The sequence below is a fragment of the Dermacentor andersoni genome, chromosome 4 (assembly GCF_023375885.2).
Source record: "Dermacentor andersoni chromosome 4, qqDerAnde1_hic_scaffold, whole genome shotgun sequence".
NCBI classification, from domain to species: Eukaryota; Metazoa; Arthropoda; class Arachnida; order Ixodida; family Ixodidae; genus Dermacentor; species Dermacentor andersoni.
Window position 1 is genome coordinate 56,890,438 of NC_092817.1, and position 23,239 is coordinate 56,913,676.

Sequence of the window (23,239 nt, forward strand, 5' to 3'; positions counted from 1 at the left end):
AGAAAAACACATTTCACCAAAGGGACTATAATGCTTTTGCATTCCCACCCGTAAGCAGTCTGAAGAGGAAGCTTTAGCTCGGGCCCAACTATGATGCGGCCTATTCGAATACATGTAAAACGCAAAAACGCCTTTCTGAGATAATCGCTGGACCGATTTTAATAAAATTTGTTGCATTTTGAAGAGAAAGGTAAATTCTATGACTGTTGGAACCAGAATTTCGATTTAGGGCCTGAATTTTGTTAAAAGAATTTTTAAAAATTCGCATGTTCGAAAAAAATAGACGTGCAATGTTTATAAATGAATAGCTCTGCATCAAGAACAGATATCACGGTTGTTTAAATGGCATCCATTAGATCATTCAAAGTGGACAAATTCTATATGTCAATTTATATCTTTACATGAATTTGTTATGTTATGTACAAAGGTTCTGTAAAAGCTGTATTTCCATATTACTGAATGTTTTTTTTTATTCATGTGTAACATAAATTTTGTCTGCTTTAGATGTACTATATTATGCAATTCACAGAATTGTGGTATCATTTTTTTCTTGCTGAGTTGCAGAGTTATAAACTTGACAGTTTTGTTTTCTGAAAATGTTCGATTTCTGCAAATTTTGTAATAAGATATTGACGACCTAAATCAAAAATTTGAAATTAACGGTCACTAGATGTTAAGCTTTTCTTTTAAATGCAATAAACCTCGTCAAATTGGGTGCAGTGGTTGCTGAGAAAAACAAATTCTCCTTTTACATGTATTTAGATAGAAGCACCGGAGCTAAAGCTTCCTCTTAAATGTCTCTGCAGATTTTTTTTCTGCATCTTGTTTAATGCAACCAGTTAGATAATTTGATCAATTTCTTTGATCTCGCAGGGTCAAATTAACGGGGGTAGACTGTTCTTCTGAAAGTTGTGAGAAATTGCTTATACATCTTCCCTGTCTTTGATGTGTCAGTTGTCAGATTTGCATACATCTGTGAAGGATCTTTTTGTTAGGGGAGTGCATTTCTAATTTCGCTGCTGGAAAATTGTCTGGCTGTAGGGCAGAGCTGAATTTATGTACTCTCATATCTTAAGTGTGTCAGGCAAGTGCTAATGTGCTGCTTCTTATTTTTCTTCATAGCCACACGCCCTTGTTGCACAAGCGGACAGTGCTACACCTTTACTGTGCCCAGATCATCGGCCTTTCATTGTGATTAGTGCCCATCCCCAAGACAAAGAATTTGTGAGTTCTTGCACGAATCATACAAGGAATGTTAAAAAAAAGAGACTTGTTACACCAGCACCACCTTCTAAAGAGCTTTAAAGGTCAACTAGCATGAAAGAATCTGCTTCATTAAGTTTCTCTTTCTGAGGGTGACATTTTCACTACCAGGATATATATTTCGGGCTGTGAGTAAACAAATATTTGCTTTGCTGCAGCTGATATTAACTCATGTATTCCATATTCTGTTTATTTGTAGCTGTACGACACTCACATGCCTGCCAACTTTCCCAAATGTTTTTGTAAAGTTTACTAATTTGGGCTTGTGTTACAATTTTACGAATTGTGTGTCAAGTTTTATGAAATCTGAACTTGTGAAAACATTTTGCTCGGTGGTCTCCGAAGCTTCCTTCGAAGTTCTTCTCATGATGAAATCCATGGAAAACACTGGGAATGGGGGAGATGAAAATTAAAGACAAGCAAAATGTGAACAACATGAAAGCAGGAGCCAACGTTTTGACAAGTGGACTTGAAAAAGACAAGTCCACTTGTCGAAACATTGGCTCTCGTTTTGCTTAGTGGGCTCATGATGTAAGCACATATGAGGGTACTTGCTTTGATCAAGTTCATCCAAACAAGTTCCTGTCATAATAATAATAATAATAATAATAATAATAATAATAATAAGAAGAAGAAGAAGAAGAGAAAGCGGGCTATTCCCCTTTTTTCCACCCCTTTGGTGTCATGTCAGCGGAATTCTTATGAATTTTAAGGTTTCCAGGTTGGCAGGAATGTACTCATTTATGCAACGAATAGTCAGCTAGATTTTATACTTACTTTATTATATCCGGCAGTTCAGTATATCTGTGTACATTTTATTGGAGGTTTGACTGTATTACCAAATCGAGGTTTCTGTTTTTCTCCTTTCTTGTATCAGTGTTGCCGGCTGCAGTGTCTGCTTGAGCGCAATTGTTACGAGGCCTGGTGCTCGTTGGACAGCTTGGGCACGCCCCAGGGACCGCTAGGTGTTGGTGGTGCATCGAGTCCTAGCAGCACGGACACCATCACACCCGGCACGCCCCTGCTTTCTGCAGTGCCAAACTTTGGCTCGCAGGACAGTCGAGGCGCGTCGGATTCACAGGGCACGGGCCATGGACAGCCGCGGCCGCCTCCATTGCTTCGAATTCCATCCTTCCAGTTTTCTTGCAGCATGGACACTGTTGGCAAGTGGCCCCTTTGTACTGTATTCTGAGCTATGTTCCATTTCATACTTGGCAGGCAATGCTGCAGAAGCTGCACCATTAGTGTGGTGTCGTCGTGTCGGAGTTGGGCATCACACTGAGGGTTGTTCTCTAGCCTACGCTGCCGGTGTGTCTTGGAACAGGTAGCTGGTACCGAGCATCACACGGATGCTAAGCTGGCCCAAGTCGTCATCCGAACTTCCTTGGCGAGAGTTGCTTCCTTCATGTTGAATACAAAAATGAGAGGTTGGAGGAATGAAAGGGGGTTTATTCGCAATGGGGAAATAGGACAAGCTTATTTAATGACAAAGGCATACTCGTACTGGCAGGACTTGCGAGCGCAGCACATGCTTCATCATAGCACACAGCCGCATTGTTCTCGGAGCGCTTCTACATGATGGCAAAGCACGCTAAATCATTCTGTGAGAGCACTCACTACACACAGACGATGTCTCTTCAAAACCGTCTATCCTCCCTCGATCACTTGTCATGGAAATGGGCCATGTCCTAATTGGCCAACCCGGTGGTCATGTATATATTCCCAACCTCACCTCCGAGGAGGGGAAGGTCAACACAAAGCACACACCCCGTCCTTAGGATGATCGAGGAAAGAGGTAAGCGAATGCACCATATCCATTGTCCCACTAATCACCAAGGGAGGGGAGCAAACCAAGCCATCGGAAGGAAAGCAGCTCCCCAAAATTCCCAACCATTTCTTGACTGGCTGATGGGTTGGCATTATGCACAACACTTGTCTTTGGTAACCAGCATCCTCCTGGATGTGGTCAGCTTGGGCAGCTTGCTGAATATGCACGCACCCCTTCTTTAGCAATTAGCCCACATGCCGTGCCTCTAAAGACGGCTTCACAGTCATGTCACCAGCACGTCACTTAAATAGAATAGCAATGTGCTCGCTTGTAGGAATGCCGAATTTGTCAGCACCTCAGTGTCCATGTTGACTCAGTGCAATATCATTTGCCATCAATACCATAATGACCCCGGCCTCCGCTATTCGGCGAGCTCGGCAAACGTAACAATGGTCTTACAAATCTTGCTTCGTGCGTTTCAAAATGCAGTTGTTTTTTATCTGCAACACTTAATGCAATATAGCTACGTCACATATATTCAACTACAACTTATGGTTGTCACATTATGCCAAATACAGTGAAACCTCATTACTACGAACACCACATTAATGAACTTTTCAGATTAACAAGCTTTTCAGAAATCCCCTGATGACTGCTTGTAGTTTCCACGTGGCAATATTTAGGTACTACAAACTTCAGAATACCGAACTTTTCAGAATGACGATTGTGACTCAGTTTCCATGTCATGTTATCTATGCGTAAGTACTACAGTTGAACCCACTTATAATGATACTGGTTTCAACAATATATCGGTTATAACAATGAGAAGCTACTGCACTGTCAACTTTTGTATGTTTTCCATGGTGAAATAACGTGCTTACTACAATGCCCCGACGTTGCATTATCGGTTATAATGATGAAGTCTGGCCACTGGATGTCCGAGCCGAAATGTAGTGAAATGCGAAATCCTTGTAAAGAAAAAAAGAAAACGAGAAATTCGAGCCGCTGCACAATAGGCCGCTGTTCCAACAGCCACCGCGCACTCATTTTCTAGCCATCTCCATGTGGCTTTCTCCAATCGCCCTTCCACCCCTCCGAACATGAATGGGCTGCGCCCATAGCTCTGCGCCACCCCACCCTCTGAAACATAAATGGACTGGGCCAACTGCGCCGCAAGCAAATTGCTCGCATGTTGCTCGCTGGCTCCTCATTCAGTGCAGTTCTGCGACCAGCTCAATTGCTCTCGTTCGTTTTTGTTGGTTGTGTTGAAGTCGTTCCTTGCCACGCGATTTCTCAACTTCGCTTGACTTGCCACCGAAACGAAACATGGCTGATCCACCTGCTGATCACTGGCAATGCCCGCCGTTGTCGGTGAAAAGAAAGTGCATGCCTATAGATTTGGAAACTAAGTGCTTCTAACCGATGAGATGATTGTTGCGAACATGCTTGCATCGGATAGCGACGGCGATGACGGAAGCGATGACGCGGTAGTGCAGGCTGCCTCAACGTTGTCCTCAGAGGAGGCCCGGCATGATTCAGTCCCTCCGGGGCTTCGTTCACGTGAGGAACTTTCTGCTGCCCTACATGGAGCGCTCGGATGCCTTGGAGAAGGATGTCGGCAAGCTTCGCGTAAAGCTTGCATGGCTGACGGACATAGGCTTTTCTCGTGCAAGCCAGTGACATGTACATGGCGAGATGCTTGTGGCGATCTCTCTTCAGCATTTCTTCTAGATTTCTCAAGCTGACAGGCTGCCGCAGCAGCCTTCTCGCAATTTTTAAGAGGGCCCTTTTGTGGCCACCAAAGTGATGCCTCGGTGGTGCTCGCATATCGCTTGCCACCCATGACACCTCTTTGCAGTTGTTATAGCAGCGCCATTCCTTAATACCGACAGTCACGGCTTGTTACATGCGATCGGAGCGCCCAGAAAGCAGTTAAACGAGTGAACACAATTAGCAGCTGGGCGGAGGAAGGTGGTGGGGAGGGGCACTGGCCTCTCTGCCTATATAGTTTTCTCATATCAGCTCTGCCATCCCCCTATTTTGATTTTTTTCATGCAACCCGGTTATAACAATTATTGGTTATAACAATGGAATTTTCGTGGCACTTGAATATTGTTATAAGTGGATTCGACTGTACTACAAATGAATTCAGAAATCTGGGGATTCTTAGATTTCTTTGTCTTTCATGCCAGCCGGAACAGTAGGCTAGCAGACAAAAAGGCGCTGAAAGCGGATGCTCCGACGTATGGGTTGAGAAAATGTGAGGCGTAGAAGTTCTGTGGAAACACGCAAGGTGGAGAGAAATAATTAATAAATGGAAAATCGGACATCCACCCTTTCGTAGCAATTGCTACAAAGGAAACCCATATGGGTTACTCGAAAGAAAAGCCTCAGAGCTGCAGAAAAATTCGTCTTGGTCCGGGACTCGAATCAGGGGCCACCACCTTTCCAGGGCAGCCGCTTAACCATCTGAGCTAACCAGGCGGCTAGCAGATGGCAGGGCGAAGTCGAATTTGTCGACAACACGAAGCAAAGGCAAGTGTTTGATGTAGTAGTTCTGCGGAAACCCGCAAAGTGGACAGAAGTAATTAATAAAGGAAAAATCGGACATCCACCCATTCGTAGCAATTGCTACAAGAAAAAAAACCCTTTGTAGCAATTGCTACGCACAGGTAGATGTCTGATTTTCCCTTTATTAAGAAACTGTGAGATGGCGCTTGAGGAGAAAAATGCGTGAGGGGACTTTTTTTTCTATTGATGAGTAGATGACGCATCAAGCTTTAGTAGCGCACGCTCCACCCAGACAAGTGCCGTCTAGCAATGGAGGTGAGTCTCTTCTTTCTGCGCACGCCTCTTTCTTTTGCGTTTCTTTCTTCAGCCATACAAGCTACGCACGTAGAGAAATGTGGCCTCCTGTTCTCGCGGGGATACCACACAGTCACACTTTCCGGATGGTGTCGTTTACATGTGCTTTTGCCTTCGAATAGTTCAAGTGTCCTGTCTAAAGCAAGACATTTGCGGTGTCCATGACAAGGAATGTAAAAAACATACAAACAAAAGGAAATATTGCACTTTGGAGGCGACACGGAGCTTCCTCTTTGTCAGTGATTTTCTCGGCATCAGTGTCTCTTTTATGTGCACCACTCTTACTATACGGTACAACAGTGTTGCGTGGTAGTGGAATCAATGTACAATAGAAACAGTGCGGGCGGAGAGCCAACAGTGAAACATACCACTTTAATGATAAATAGGTTCAGATTTGTAACATAAAAGTGTGAGGCTTAATTTTATATTGAATTAGACTATACATACTTGCATTTCTCTTTCATATGTGGTGCACTATATTTTGGATGCAGATTCGAGGAGTGAAAGGAGTCTCTCTAGCCTTTGTAACATTGCCTGCTGTGCATGAAACAGTGCATAGATGGCCTGAGTGTAGCGCACTCGACACAGGAGCTACACATGCGTATGTGTGTTGTATTCTTTCGTGCTTCAAGAAATAGCTTGTTTACACGAAAAGGAGCAGTCCTAGAATGCTAGCTATTCAGCAACGAGAACGCACAGCATGAACAGCCAAAATCTCGTGCAGGGACACAAGAAGACAGCTCACAGCACGAACGCACAGGTCATTTGAAAAGGGGGATAAGGAGATGCATTTCATTGACCTTGTGCATAAACTACCTCTTGGCCACCATTCCCCTTTATGTGATGGCATCTTGCGAAAAAGCTTTTCCAGCAGGGATACAAAGGGTAAAGGTTTCCTTGGAGGGACATATGCAGCTGTCCTTGACTATAGTATGATGTACCAACTTCTGCAGTGTAAATTATGTGTTGTGTCTGTGGGGTACACACTGCAATAGCTTAGTGGCTATGGCATTGTGCTGCTGAACTTGAGATCACAAGTTTGATCCTGTCCGCGGCAGCCACATTTTGATGGGGCGAAATGCAAAAATGCTTCTGTACTTAGATTCAGGTGCTTGTTAAAAAAATACCAGGTGGTCAGAATTATTCCATATTCCCCCCACTACGGCGTGTCTCATAATAATTTCGTTGTTTTGGCATGTCAAACCCCAGAATTTAATTAATTTATTACCCAAATTTTTGGTCTCTGGGGTTGCATTTTGCAATAATTCCCTTACTTCTTTTGCTGTTAGCCCCCGAAACTCAACTTTCCTTGAGTTGCTGGTACAGCACATCGCACCACTGAAACATGAAAGCCAGCTGCATCATTTGTTCTTGTGTAATCTTTATTTTTTTTTAAATGAAAAGTTAGCGTGTGGTTCTTTAAAAAGCAAAAGAACAAGAAGGCATTGTGAGCACGGCTTGCTTGTGGAAAAAATGCTGTGCAAAATGTCACAAGTCTTTGATATTGTGATGTTTGTACTGTTGTAAATGTGTACTCAATTTTGATGAGTTGGCTGGGAGAATTATCCAATAGAATAATCACTTCTTAGCTTGATCATTTTGGGGCAGTAATGAATGAAGAATGTTATGGAGCGAGAAGCTTGCATCTGTAGGCAACCAAAGTTGTGACTGTAGCCTCGGCGCTTTTGCAACAGGCATTACATTTGAACATGTCAGTTTAGTGAACATTGTCTTTGGGACATTATTATACATATTTTTTTTTCTTCCAGACAGTGACAGCATGTCAAATAAGGAAAGTAATCGGAAGCATGAGTTTCGACAGCAGGCGTTACGGGCGGAAGTGGTTATTATTGTGCTCTCAGAAAGCTACCTGGAGTCCAAGGCATCCCAACAGCAGGTAACTTATATTTGCTCCCTTGTATTTATTAGAATGTCGCCTCAGTTTGCATGTGGTGCCTGCAACAGCTCATGAGAGGGGCATGCGCAAATTGTGTGGCATGAACGGAGTCCACATCGTGCAGCCACCTGATTGGTATGACTAATGTGTAATGATGTCTGGTGGATAGGTGTGTGTCTTGCGTTCACTGTCGGACATAACCAGTAGGAAACTGGTTTTGTTGATGTTGCTTTTGGTATGACATGTTGCTGACTGATTATTCAGACACTGATAATTCAAACAGCTCCGTGGCATTGTCACTGGCTCTGTAGACCTAATGCATAAGGGTGACCGAAATTTTGGATGCTTTACAGCATGCTGTTCAATAATTCTGCCTTCAATCGTATGGTGGCATACTAATTTGGCCACCCAATGTAGCAAGAGTAATATTTTGTTTTTGTAATTTGCGGGCATGCTTCTTGGCCACGTTGCCAGTGCATTCTCTAAGAGGGAACTAGCAAAGCGTAGTGAATCCAGTAGTCGCCAGACGTGTGCAAAGCGTGAGACAAGCCAAGCTGCTGAGTCCATGGTCGGTGGTTTGTTGTGCGAGTTCTGCACTTCCAGAATTTTTTTTCTTTTATTTTAAAACAGTATTGATGTGATATCTTCAACATCTCATTTATTGCGTTAAAGGAAGGCCTGGGACCTCTAAACCCCAAGAAATATATACTGGCAAGCCTCAGGGCGCGCTAAACATTTAATTATACAGTGAAACCTCGTTAAACCATAGTTGGCCGGAGATCGGAAAAAGTACACACTAACGGTAGTACTGCTTAACCGAAATAGCATGAAATGGCCCACTTACCTGTCAAAAACGGAACTTGGAGACAGTGCGAGAGAGTGCGATGAAAGGGCAAAAACATACAGTATTTATTGACTTGGCGCAACAAAAGTGTGTTTGATGCCGCCCTCGGCCTAGCAGCGACGACACCGGCATCTTGCTGAAGCTGCCAGCCAGCTTTTCAGCCAGTCCCCTCTTCTCGGCAAACACTCGCATGGCAGATTCCTCGTTTGCATTGCATATTCTCCGTGCACATGCGCGGTAGCACTGCAGAAGTTGCGGGGCGCCTTTTTCATAGCGGGGTGCTGTTCTCATCGCGACGATTGCATATATGAGGCTGACGTAACATGCAGATGTCACTGTCACCGCCACTGTCAGGCCTGAATCGCCCGTGTTGCCGCTTTCCGTGTCGTCGCTTTCCATGTCATCCTTACCACTGTCGTTAGGTGACACTTCAGCAACAACAGAGGCGACGACGGCGAAAATTCGAACCTCGTAGCTGACATCTCTTCGTGGTCGCAGCAGGGTTGCCAAGCAACTTCGCATTCCAAATGCCACACACTGTAGTCAACAGTGGATCCCTGTCGTGTACCAATGCCGACTTCTTCATGTCACGTTCGATAGCATGAACAATGTCAAATTTTTCTTCTATGCTGAGCACCCAGCATTTTTTTATGCGAGCTTCGGCACGACACGAGTCCTAGCTTGCACGACGCCACAATGCCAAGCCCGTGACATTCTCATAGGGCCAATGGGGCCGGTCTTCGCAGGCAATGCTAGCGCCGCCTAGATTCTAACATTAGTTGCACTGATACCAGAAAATGTTTACTTACTAATAATAGATAATGTTTTGAATATTATTCACTTACATCTTAAATTTAAACACGACAGGCGACGTCTGAATAATTTCTAGTTGCTTTGAAAGCTAAATGCGTATCGAAAGCACAATGACGCTTGTGAGGAGTACCGCACAACAGACGACCGACGCCAGCGTCGTCTGCTTCTGTTATTGCTGTTGCGCTGCCCGCATGCTTTGGCCAGGTTTATCCTAATTTTACCTCGTGCACATAAGACATATATATATATATATATATATATATATATATATGTATATATATATATATATATATAAAGTGTGTGACGAATCACACAAGGACGGTATGGTGCACTAGAAGAGAAGGAGGAAGACGAAGAATAAAGGCAGTGCTCGGGTGACCATGTTTGTCTCCGTCCGCAACCTCCTGCTTGCGTCACTCAAGTCGACAGGATAAAGACCTGGCAGCCACCTTATCAGCCTCACATCATCATGCAAGTACTCAACACCATGGCGTGAACCCAGAGCGCACAGCTCCACCACCACCGACATCCGACCAGCATCATGACTGCATCACCGTAAGCCTTGGACATACCCAAGTACACCGGATCAGCGAACAATGGGCCCGTGGAAGACTGGCTGTGCCTCTTCGAGCTCCATGCATCCGCTGCATCATGGTCGGAACGTGTTATGATCACCTACTTCAATGACTACGTTACCGGTGAGGCATTTTGGTTCTACCTCACACATATCTTTGAAAACAACGAATTGTGGGAGAAAATCAAGGAAGAGATGATCGATCGATTTCACTTATACGTTGCAGACCCCTCCATTATCCAACAGCTAGAGAAATTTCAACTGTGTCGCCGCAGTCACCCGCAACCTCCACTTAGCAATCAGCATCAATGCCATAGAAAGCCTCGTATGAGTAGACCATCAATGAGTTTTCCATGTCATGATGCTCGCGAGAAAACGATGCACATATGCTTGTCTAGCATGATGATGACTACCGCAGAGCCTTCTTCACCATCTACGCCCTTGACATGCCGCAGGAATTAGGTCCCTGAACCATCTGACGCGCTCACAACGTTGTCTTATGCGCATTGCCCACCACCGGGTTTCATGTCACGCGACACTTACATGGCTCTAAGACAATGCCACATCTCAAGCGCAACTATTATTTATTCAGATGGAGCGAATTCAACTTGCTTTCTGACGATAGGTCAATGGGAAACCACCAACGAGTGCTCATTTTACACTGAAGGCAATGTAATTTCAGCAGCAATGGAGGAACCACGTACATTAGGAGACCACACCACTTTGAAACACACAAAGTTGCTTCCCCAAGCAAAACCCGAATGAGCCTCTGCCTCTGCAGAAACGTAGCACATGCAAAGCAGCATCACGCTCTGCGGAATTATCGAAGCACCCATTCGTCATGTCGTTGCAGCAGCCTCAGGAGAGGCTTCTGTGAAGCCTGGCACAATGCTTTTACCATCAGACAAGCCACAGGAAAGCAAGCAGTGTGTCAGTAGCCCGTCACAGGTGACACAAATATGCCAAACAGATACCAGGCTTATTCCTGCATCAGTGCTACAGCATCAGCTATCGCGCGGCCACATCAGAAAAATTTAAATCAGTCACTCCAAGATCAACCTCGACTACCTCGGCGACGACTTCACCACAGACGATGACAAAGAGCGTTGCCTAAAGCACAGATATGACAAACAATAAGAAAGACATCAACGCAAAACTCCACTCAATCGAAGCTGAACACAACAAACAGGCCATTTTCCCAGCAAGAACAGTCGCCGAGGATGGCTTTGGCCGCGATCAAGACTGGACCTATGCCAAGGACTTCAATGGCGACGCCATACTATACAAGGCAAAGGATACGGACCATCTTTGAGCAAGATAGTCCAACAACCATTCAAGTAAGCAGCAGCACATGTCTGCCATCTGCAACAAATGGACTGAAGTCAAAAGAACATGACAAATAAGAGACATGAAACAAACATAGGCCACACCATGTGCCATTCAGCCACTAAATACATCAAGCATAAGCTGATTTATCGATGCTACGTGGCCCCCCCGCCTCATTCATTTGCAACCAGAGCACATGCTGTGACCCTAGCTGTATTCACGTGCGGGGCACTCGTATGTCGCCCTGGACACTACAGCCAGCCTCGCCCACCAGAGCTATGGTAGAAGTGGTCGGACAGCTGCACTTTGCTATGAAGCTGATGAGGTTACAGAACTATCGTGGGACATTGCACTAATTGCGCACCTTTAGTTTTCATTTATCACTGTCTCCTAGTTCCCTCGTATGTTGCATGTTGCTCGCACTCTCGGGTGCAGGGGTAAGCGTGTGACGAATCACACAAGGATGCTACGGTGCGCTAGAAGAGAAAAAGAAAGACGAAGAATATAGGCAGTGTTCGGGCGACCATGCTGTCCTACGTCTGCAACCTCCTGCTCGCGTCGCACACACGCACACACACATATATATGTATTATTTGGCACTCAGAATCAGCTTTTACATTTACCTTTGAAGGTTGGTGCTGCTGCATAGGCTGAGCGAAATCACAATGCTCATCACACCAACTGGCCGCAAATAAACAGCTTTATTGTAACAGCATCTATGTTTACATGAAATAAAAGGCACGTGAATAGTGTTACAGAAGATATACTGGAGCATAACATGCATAATTGTTTATGTGCAAGATGATACGTACAGTCCCACCACACATTTCTGGTGAACGCAAGCTGTCCGCCGCTGAATGAAGAAATACATCCGACCACATAGAGCCGTCGCACGCTGGTATGTTGATAAAGTTCCTCCACTTTCGTAGCTGGAGATGTCCCGCCACTTTGTTTACAGTATTCATAAACTGCAGCTTGATTTGAGCATAAACACGTACCTTTCACAAGGGCGAATTCTGTCGCAACTGTTTGTCTTTTGGCCTAGAATGCCTGCTCTCTCTCTTGCAGTTACCCATTCGAGAAGTCACGATATAAAACTTTTCAGCATTCAAGCTGAATTTGCTTTAAAAAGTTTATAATTTAAGATGGAAATGTTTTTGCGTGCGTATTGTTTTGAAGCGTTGCAAATAAAGTTTTTTATAATAAAGGCTTAGCTGGCACTTTTATTAACATTGCCAGTGGTGCGCTGTTGTTGTTTTGATGGTGGCACCACCCCAAGGCTTCGATGCGAAACACTCCACATGCCACAGGCTTGACAACGCTTTCTGGCACGGCGCCGAAATGATGCTGATGTGGCTTCACGTGCAAACGCACAGGGTGCTTGGAGGCCGTTGTTTTGATCTCTGAGGCTTGTTGTTCTGCCGGGCCGCCCGATGGGGACAATGCAACACCGTGATTGCGCGACGAAGGATGGAAACACTACGTGTTAACCAATACGTATGCAATAAGCTGGTACGATTTATGCGGATACAAAACGCATTATGTTCAATGGCCGCTGAGTCAGAGATTTGATTTTACTACGTTTAAAACGAAACTACTGTTTAGGCAGGTACGGTTTAACGAGGTTTTACTGCACTAGCTTTTCTACCTGTGTCCTCTCATTAGATTAAATTGGAATACCTTTCATTGTAACATACTTTATCCAATAGCAGCACCATCTGCTGCAACCATTTGAACTAGGGGGAAAATTGTATTTTTTAAGCGCAGCTTGTATTGCCTCACTTGTGTCGGCATCCGGGTTGGTGCCGTACGAAAAAACCAAAGTCACACGAAAATAAAAATTCCTTGTCGTTCTACGCATTTGAACCACCGACCTCCAGGTTGCAAGACCACCACGTTAACCGATTCAGCCACGATTGGTTCGTCATACGTGACCTTTAAAGCGGGGTTTTATATGCATAAAAAGGTAGATGCACTGCAATGCATGAGCCTATCACACAGGAGGGAAACGATGTGATTGGGTGTTTGCTTGCCTTGTGCCTGCCATTTCCCGCCAGTTCAGGCCAAAGAGCAGGCTGTGTTATAGGAACGGCAGCGGAAGTGGGCTGCAAATCGTGCGTTTGGCCGAAGAACGCCGCCGGTAACTTGCTTGAGGAAGGGCTAGTTGTCGAAGTGCGGACCTTGCCGTGAGGTAGTAAGCAGCCGAGGCGTTACGACAACTAAGAGGCGTGGATCCCGAACTTCGCTTACACCCTCTTCAATGTAGTGGAAGGGCAGTAAATTTTTTTTATCACTCTGGCATTGGCTGAATACTACATTCATGTCTGGTTTGGTCATGAAGGTATACACAGATATTGATTGGCCCGCAACATTACCTGTATAAACTTTATATGATAATGCATGACCACATGTGCTCTGAAGAGCCCCGAGTTTGTGGACAATTTGCTTAGGTGTTCCTATGCTCCCTTTGTGTTTTTAATAAAGAATGCTTTATAATGTGTAGTGTTATAATGTGTAGAAATACAGTTAAAGGGGCAGCCTGGTCCTAGGAGGCCGAAAATCGCACAAAGATCAAATGTTTAAAGCTCACATTCTAAATATATATCTTTTTGCACTAATCTGTAAGGTATCTTGCTTCATGTATCACTACTTTGGTCAAGCAATAATGAAATTAACTCCATAGACATATGTCCCTCCTATCCCAAGTTGTTTATTTGCGAATTTCTCAATCAATTTTTTTTTTACTCCTGCAATCAGCCAGCATTGATATCTCAGCACCCATAGCAGATAGAATCAAATTTTTTTTTGCAGTAGAAAGCTACATGCATGATAAGTCTTATAATGCAAGCAGATTTTAAAGTTCTGGCTTCAATACTTAATTATTTTCCTCTATTTCATGTTGCATTATTTCCACATTACAATAAGTGAACTTCAATGTAATATACTGGCACTTATATTCATCACTGTCTAGAAAAGCTTGCATTATTGCACTCTTAACCTTTTTGGCTATCGACCGTGCATTAAAATTAAAATTGTATTTTCCTACTTTCTCACAATAGTATGTGATATTTAATTGTTTTTAATTAACTTGTGCAATAATTGAGGTGCACAAAAATCAAAATATTTGAAATCGGCATGACAAACAAAACAAGTATGAATAAATACAGTTAGACCTAGATATAATGTCGGTAAAATCGGCAATTTGCTTTATTATACAAAAATTTTGTTATATTGAAATTCGACCTTTTATGCAAATAAGTACAGCTGCCGATTGAAGAAAGGGGCCACAGAATTTTCAGAATTATCGGACAGTTGAAAAAAGCAAATTTGAATGAGCAAACCATTCATTTTGATGAAATTGGAAGTCTGTGACGAATGATACGGTTTCATGCCACGTCGACGCTATCTTCACATCGGCAGTACAAATTAAGCGAAGCCAGCCACACTTTCGCGTGCATTCCGCTCCCACGGCTGATAGTGTCACCCGCACTGGGACGATGCTATCTTGAAGAGCACCGGCAGCGGGGAGTGAATGCTTTGTCTGCCTCTCGCTCCAATGAGTCACTGAAACTCGAGATTACGCAATCTACAATACTAAATGCATGGGAAGACAGCTTACATGATGCCACGCCGTCTTGTATGCACTCAGCCGCGCTTACAGGCATGCACAAACTTGCCCCCGTGCCCCCCCCCTCTCATGTGCGCTTGATCGCGTTATCCTGAGCTCGCTCCTCTCCCCCCTTTCCCTTTGCTCATGCAGGAAGACGGCGCTCATCAATTGGCCCTCCTTCTTGGCTTACCCTTGCAAGTGTTCACTTGCAGCAAAAGTGTACAGCGCATGGGGCGCGTTAGGATTTTATCACACTTGGACTTTACATGGAACATAACACTGCTCTGCTTTGGCGATTGCTCTTAGTTGTGCAGCGTGTGATTTGAAGGGTGTATTTGCAAGCAGCCACTTGTAGTCCAATCATTTGACCATCTGCGCCTGCAGAAGTTTCCATTTATTGTCTCGGTATTTCTTCATGGCGCAGTGAAATGTTATATTGAAATTGTATGTAAACACACTTCGTGATATCGAGGTTCTAAATACATGGTGTTCTATTGACAAGAAGTTATGAGAAGTTAAATCATTTATTATATCAAGAATTCTGTTAAATGGAAGTTCATTATATTGAGGTTTAACTGTATTCTGTATACTCAATTCAATCTGAGTAACTTCTGACACTAATTTGATTTGTATTCGATGTGGTCTCAAAAACAGCTAGGGTTAACACAGCCCTAGTTATTACTTATGCCCCACAGGGGCGTCTGCGTCAGCAGGCGTTTGGTGCCTTGCGACACCACGTACCCGAGCACACGAGGGTTGGACCCTCCCGCGTGTAGCCGTGCGCGGCTTAGCCGTGTCCGGGGAAAGGGGGATCCTGGGGGTTGAGCCGATGCCAGGTGTTTGGACCTTTAAGGCCCCCCAGCGGAGGCAACACACCTCTTTGGCCTCTGCTTCACGTAGACGGCACCCCCGGACTGACCCACCCGGGGGAAATCGGCAGTCGCCTTTTCCTGTCCTCCTCTCCAACCTTCGTCTTTCTCTCTCGCTTTTTTCATCTTTCCTGTCTTCTCATCACTTCTTCTTACTTCCGAATTTCCTGGCGGCAAGGGTTAACCGTGTGTAGTATATCTAGTCTTGGTTATATGCATTAGGTTACAGTGGCGGTGCATAGCTGGCGTGTGCAGGTTGCTCACAACCTGTAGCGTCCCCTTGTTGGGCTCCGTGGTGGGTGGCTGCCACCGCCGCCGAATTTTGAGACCATATTATGGCAGAAACTTTTCCGCGACTTCCAGATCGGCCTCTGAAAAAAGGCCGCACCGATGCACCTTTTCAATTTACCCTCCGAACCGACCTAGACAACTTTCCACGTTACCACGTCTTGCATAGTGAAGGAACACAAAGTATGCGTAAGCTATCCCCTTTCTTGGTGGCGAAATGCCTCATAGAAAAAATCGGAAAAGACTACAAAGCCTCGAAAATGACCAGCGGAGACCTGTTAATTGAATTGAAGAAGAAAGAACAAGTGCAAAAGCTGTCCGAACTCGCCAGTATTGGTGAAATCAAAGTGTCAATTTCTCCCCATCGTTCATTAAACACTTGCAGGGGCGTTATCTCTGAGGAAGACTTTCTCGGCTTGAGTGACGAGGAACTCCTCGAGGGGTTCCAAGAACAAAATGTCATTAAAGTTCAAAGAATTACAATCCGAAGGAACAATGAACAACTACCCACCAAACATGTGATCCTCACATTTGGCACTAGCATTCTTCCCACTTCTCTCGACGCAGGATACCTAAAGATAAATGTCAGGCCATACATACCGAACCCGAGGCGATGTTTTAAGTGCCAGAGGTTCGGCCACGCATCACAATCATGTAGAGGCAAAGAAGCATGCGCGAAATGCAGCGCCAACGATCACCCATCTGAAAACTGTAACGCTCCCCCACGCTGTGTGAACTGCAAAGGGGATCATCCAGCGTATTCACGATCATGTCCCTGTTGGAAGAAGGAGAAAGAAGTGATTGCTCTCACAATAAAAGAGAAAATTTCATTTTTCGAAGCAAGGAAGAGACTCTCGCTCTTACCTCAAATAAGTTATGCCAATGTGGCGCGGCAGGGACCAGCACCACATCGGTCTCGGGAATCTACAGAGGTCACAGTCAGTGGTCCTGTAGCAACTCCATCCGCCCCCTCGGTGGCAGCAGCTAGTGCTGCTCCACCATCATCCAAGACGGCCCTGCAAACAGGTGTTCCGCAGGTGCCAAGACTAAACAGAACCCCAAGGCCCGAGGCGCGTGTCTCGGCGCCTGGCTCTCGATCATCCCAGCGCCTCAGAGAAGGCGATGGAGGTCGATACCAAAACCCCGGCGCCATTGACGCCAAAAGAACAGCGCTCTTCTGAGCGCTCTAAGAAGGACAAGGTCCTAATAACTATACAGAAAAAGGGACAGGCAACCTGAACGGTTACCGCCCATTAAACGTGTACTGTCCCATATCGCATGTCACCTTTAACTTTTAAGAAGTTCGCAAACATCAGTACATTTTTGATTTTACAACCATGGCTTTCATTGTGCACTGGAATTGCAAAGGTCTGATCCACAATATAGGTGACATCAAAGACATTATCAACACGTTTTCGCCAGTTGCAGTGTGTCTTCAAGAAACGAATCTTGGTCCAAAAAATAGTAACATTCTCAAAGGTTTCACCGTTGTCCGAAGGGACCGCGAACACTCTAGCCGGTTGTCAGGAGAAGTTGCCAAAGTCGTTCAGTTCGGCACCCCTACACGAAATGTACAGCTGAATACTTCTTTCGAGGCTGTTGCCGTCACCATTCTATCGCATAAAACCATCACCATCTGTTCACTTTACATCCCACCCCATACTCATTTTACTACTAGACAACTGGAAAATCTAATACACCAGTTGCCGGAGCCTTTTATTCTAGTAGGAGATTTTAATGCCCATTGTAGCCTCTGGGGCAGCGATAGAACAGACCAAAGAGGGCAAGTAATCGAAGATTTTATTTTGTCTAACGGCATATGTCTTCTAAACTCGGGTTCACCAACATATTTCTCACCAAGCTCACGCAAATTTAGCTGTCTAGATTTAGCCTTCTGCTCACCATCTGTTTTTAGCGATTTTAAGTGGGATGTCCTGGACACTTCATATGGAAGTGACCATTTGCCGGCATTTATCAAGCTAACATCCCCATTACCTACCATAAACTCTAAGCCACGTCGCTGGAAAATACATCTTGCCGACTGGCCACTTTTTATGAAACATGCAAAACTTGAAGAAGTCTTTTCAAATGAACTCAATATAAATGAAATTAATGAGAAGTTCACTGAAGTTTTAATTTCAGCAGCAGAAAGGGCAATACCTCAAACATCCAGTATTGTGCGCAAAAAAAGTTTCCCCTGGTAGACTCCTGAGTGCATAGAAACAAAAAAGCTTCAAAATAGGGCCTGGGGTATGTTACGAAGACACCCCACCTATACCAACCTTTTATGCTTTGAACAGGCCAAAGCCAAGGCACGATTTATCAGAAGGCAGGCAGAAAAATCATTGTGGAAGAAATACGTATCTTCCATAAACAGTTCAGTCACATCTAAACGCATGTGGGAACAGGTTAGAAAGTTTGGGGGGACTATTCATCTTATACAATACCGTTACTTACAAGTCCAGACACACACAAACAACAATACAAGAACAGGAAGATATACTTGGCGAACATTTTCGAGATGTATCCAGTTCAGGAAATTATACAAAGGAATTTTTACAGTACAAACAGTCTGCTGAAAAACAGAAGCTGCCCACCACTGGCGCGTTAAATGAACCATACAATTCCCCCTTCACACAACAAGAAATAAACAGAGTCCTTTCTGCAGGAAAAAACACAGCGCCAGGACACGACCGTATTCACTCCGCCATGCTGGCTCATCTATCGCAGGCATCTGTAGAAGCTCTCCTTAAATTTTTCAACATAATCTGGGAATCAGGTATAATGCCCGAAGATTGGAAAAAAGCAATAGTAATTCCATTTCTAAAAGCCGGTAAAGCCCCAACATCCGCAAGCAGCTACAGACCCATTGCCCTCACGAGCTGTTTGACAAAATCATATGAAAGCATTAGAAATATAAGACTCTCATTTATTTTAGAATCAAGAAGCCTCATAGACCCCCACCAGTGTGGATATAAAAAGGGTTGTTCAACTACTGACCACCTTGTCCGTCTAGAACATGAAATTCGGTATGCATTTTTACATAAACAACACTGTCTTGCAGTTTTCTTTGATTTAGAAAAAGCCTATGATACCACATGGAGATATGGAATTTTAAGAGACCTAGCAGACCTCGGCATCCGTGGTAAAATGCTGAATTGCCTAAGTGATTTTATGTCTAATAGAACATTTTGGGTACGTCTGGGTACAGTTCATTCTAATACATTTACGCAGGAAAACGGCGTTCCGCAAGGCTGCGTTCTCAGCACGATGCTGTTTATAGTAAAAATGAATTCAGTTAATAAGATTATACCGTCGTCTCTTATGCACTCCGTTTACGTAGACGACCTCCAAGTGGCTTGCCGCGCTTCAAATTTGCCAACCTGTGAAAGGCAGCTTCAAATGACAATAAATAAACTAACACAATGGGCTAACAAAAATGGTTTCCGTTTCTCCACACAGAAAACAGTTACTGTTTTGTTCTCTCAGAAACGAGGGCTACACAGCGATCCAGTCCTAAAATTGAACGACACCATACTGCCGGTGAAACAAGACCATAAGTTTTTAGGAGTAACCTTTGACACCAAACTTAATTTCCTAACTCACATAAAAGCGCTAAAGGTTAAAGCAAATAAAGCTCTAAATATCCTTAAAATTTTGTCTCATAAGCACTGGGGTTCCAACCGAACGTGCCTTTTACGTGTTTACCGGTCTCTTGTGCATAGCCTTTTAGACTACGGCTCCGTGGTTTACGGCTCAGCCAGACAGTCCTACATCCAACGACTTGATCCGGTACATAACCTTGGACTGCGACTGGCAAGTGGTGCCTACCGAACTTCACCTATTCCAAGTTTATACGTCGAGTGTAATGAACCCTCCTTACAGCAGCGCAGAGCATTCCTCACTTTTTCCTACGTACTCAGAATTCAGTCATCACCCCAACACATATGCTACAACATCCTCACACAATGCAACACACGCTTACACTACACAAATAAACCGAACACGATTAGGCCACTTGTCCTGCGGTATGAGCAATACTGTCGGGATTATGGCATTCCCCACGAAGTCCTCCAGGTTGCCAAGAAAGCACAACGGTTGGCCCCGTGGTACGATTTCACACACTTATGTGATTGGACGTTAACACATTTAAAGAAAAGAGACATCCCACACGAACACATTATACAAGAATTCCGTGCACTTCAGGACAAATATCAAAATAACATGCAATATTACACTGATGGCTCTAAAACAAAAGACCACGTGGGTGTGGGGGCCGTAGCGGAAAATTGGGAGACAAGTATTCGATTGCCACAACACGCTTCTGTTTTCACGGCTGAAGTTTACGCTATCTGGGTTGTTGTTAAAAATATTATCACTGATAAACACAAAAATGCAGTCATATACACAGATTCTTTAAGCACACTAAAGGCTCTACATCCCAAATCTGAGTGTGAACCCCTGATAGGAGACATTTTAAATATGTTGGCGCTTAACAGATACGGGAGGTCAATTCGTTTCTGCTGGGTTCCAAGTCATGTTGCGATACCGGGTAACGAAGCAGCTGACAGATGTGCATCGATGGCAGCGTACAAAGAGATAACAAACACAATACTTCCATACAAAGATAGCATCTGTGCGATTAGAAAAGCCTTAACCGCAAAATGGCAACGCGAATGGGACCGTTGTGCCGATAACAAGCTACATCTCACTAAACCCATACTTGGCGAGTGGAAGTCATGGTGTCATCAGGAGCGGTTCATCGAAGTAGTTTTATGCCGACTACGCATTGGGCACACACACCTCACACACAATTACTTACTTACAAAAGAAGACACACTAACATGCGAGAAATGTCAAGAACCACTAACAGTTATGCACATATTACTGACATGTACGCATATTGAAACACACAGACTAGCACTTTTGCACAAACTATATCAACTACACATACCTTTACACCCTGCTCTAATTTTAGGTGATAATCCACTAGTACCATTATGTGACATCCGTAAATTTCTAGATGACACTGGCTTTTTACATAAAATATAGATTAACAAAGTCTTTTCCTTTAAAGACTGGATTTTAAAACACCTCGTGTTTGGCGCAGCATAGCCTCAGCCGCTTTTGCACCATTAAACCCCATTTAACTAACTAACATTATTACTTATGCAGGAAATTAGCACAACAAAACGGAAATGCAATGCACACAGAAAGGGAAGACATTGCGTTGCATTTTCTTTTTGTTGCGCTAATGTTCCTTATGAGCAATGCAAGGCCAACTGACGACGTGTGGTGTTTAATGGTGCAAGAGCCAGGTATGGCCAGGGAGTGCCATGACACATGGTAATGAGTTGTCTTTGTATTCTGTATGAAACTATCAAATGAATTGCAAATGGTAGTTGTAATGTGGCTGTAAAGAGGCCTAACAAACGGGTCGCTGTGAACTGCGTAAAATAAATAAGCATCAAACTAATGTGTACGACTTAGGACATGAGCTATGATCATAAATGCAAGACTGACTAGCCCAACTATTAATTCCCCTAGTTATTAGACATACTGACCCATGTGTTGACTGATTTTCAGATTTGCACTTTTTTTCTGACCAACAAACACACTGTACCTCATTCTCATTGTATTTTTGCAGGCATGCTATTGTCTCTTACGAAAGAAAGTGGTGGTTGTGGGCTGCACCGAAAAGGAAGTGCCAGTGTCAATCCAGAAACGCTTGCAATTTGCGACTATTGTGAACAAAGTGAGTCTGCTGATGAGATTTTTGACATTTCATCGAGCACTGAATTTTGCCTTGTTTGTGCAGAAGCTGTTAGAGTGTGAAAGCATGCAATGCCTAATCTTCGGTCCATTGTTTTTCATTCAGCGGGAATCTGACGACTGGGAAGGCCAGTTGCTTGAGAGGATTACCAGACTCTTGAAGCAACCTGAAAAACCAGTTTTTGATGCAAGTTTGGAAGAAGCGACATATATGGTATGCTTCCGTTGTGATCACTTCGTTCCTGTAGGAAAGATGCTCTTAAATTTTTGGTTTGCCACAGAACATTTCACCAACTTGCGTTTTATAAATTATTGCACAAGTTTCGTATATATGTGTACTTCCCACCACTCACCCCTTCAAGCTCCCTTTCATGCTCCCTTTCAGGGTGTCACTCTGGTAGAACATTGGATATTGGTTGGATTGCGTGGGCTTGTGCAAACATTCATTGTTTTCTATATTCCTACGGAACAGTATTTACGATGATAAAGAGGCGAGCAGGGTGAAGACGACGATGATGATTAGAGGCTAGCGCGGGCTGTTGCCTCTTGGCCAAGTGCGGCGTATCCTCTTGTAAATATACTCGTATACAGTGGAACCCCGTTCATGCGTTTTTCACCGGACCGAGGAAAAAAAACGTAACAGCCGGGAAAACGCAACAGTGAGGAAAGCTCCGAAAATGAATGAAAAAAGTGCAGCTTCAACTATAGGCAGTTTATTTCCACAGAGTGCGCTTAGAACTTTAAAAAGTCTAGAATGGTGGCTTGCCGTTTCTTTCGCTCGCTAGAAATCCCCACACGTTTCTCAATAGCCTGGAAGGCCGCATTGCTGTCAGCATCGCTGTGAGGTGCGACGTACCTGCGGAGGTCCAGAGCCGCGACGGCTTCTGCAAAGCTAGGATTTGGCAACTCCCCGGCATCATGCGGCTCGTGCTCCTCGTCGTCACCGCGCCACAGCAATGGCAACGGACGAAGGAATATCCGCGGGAAATTTTGCCCTCTTTGGCGTAATCATGCTAACGTGCTAACGATTGTTTAGTATTGCTGCGCAGCGCGCGCGTCCGAGCAGCCCGGTTGCGCGCAGCGCGGCGTGGTTTCGTGAGAAATGTAAACAAGAGAGGAGAGCTGGCCCGATAGGCGGAGCAACGCCAACTTCCGGCTTCCCTTTAGCTATAGCTTCACAAAGAGTGACGTCTGGGCCTCTCCCGAGTTTCCTTCCTCCTTGAGTCGACCCGTCCAACAAACCACGCGGCGACCGTAATCACAGTGATGATAGTGAGAGCATTTTTCACGAATTGCCACCTAGTGGCGGCCTCTCGAACTGGCGTGCGGCTTCTTGCAGCCGGTTCCATA

At 44.5% G+C, this 23,239-nt stretch overlaps 1 protein-coding gene across 1 annotated transcript in view; it reads left to right on the top strand.

Annotated features, from left to right (window-relative positions):
- The window catches only part of LOC126536123 (uncharacterized), a 71,488-nt gene that overhangs the window by 12,725 nt on the left and 35,524 nt on the right, over positions 1-23,239 (top strand). The window contains exons 10-14 of the mRNA XM_055073804.2: positions 1,123-1,224; positions 2,141-2,426; positions 7,666-7,793; positions 21,765-21,872; positions 21,996-22,103. Of these exons, the coding sequence (XP_054929779.1) occupies positions 1,123-1,224; positions 2,141-2,426; positions 7,666-7,793; positions 21,765-21,872; positions 21,996-22,103 (732 nt within the window). The remainder of the gene's footprint in view (positions 1-1,122; positions 1,225-2,140; positions 2,427-7,665; positions 7,794-21,764; positions 21,873-21,995; positions 22,104-23,239) is intronic.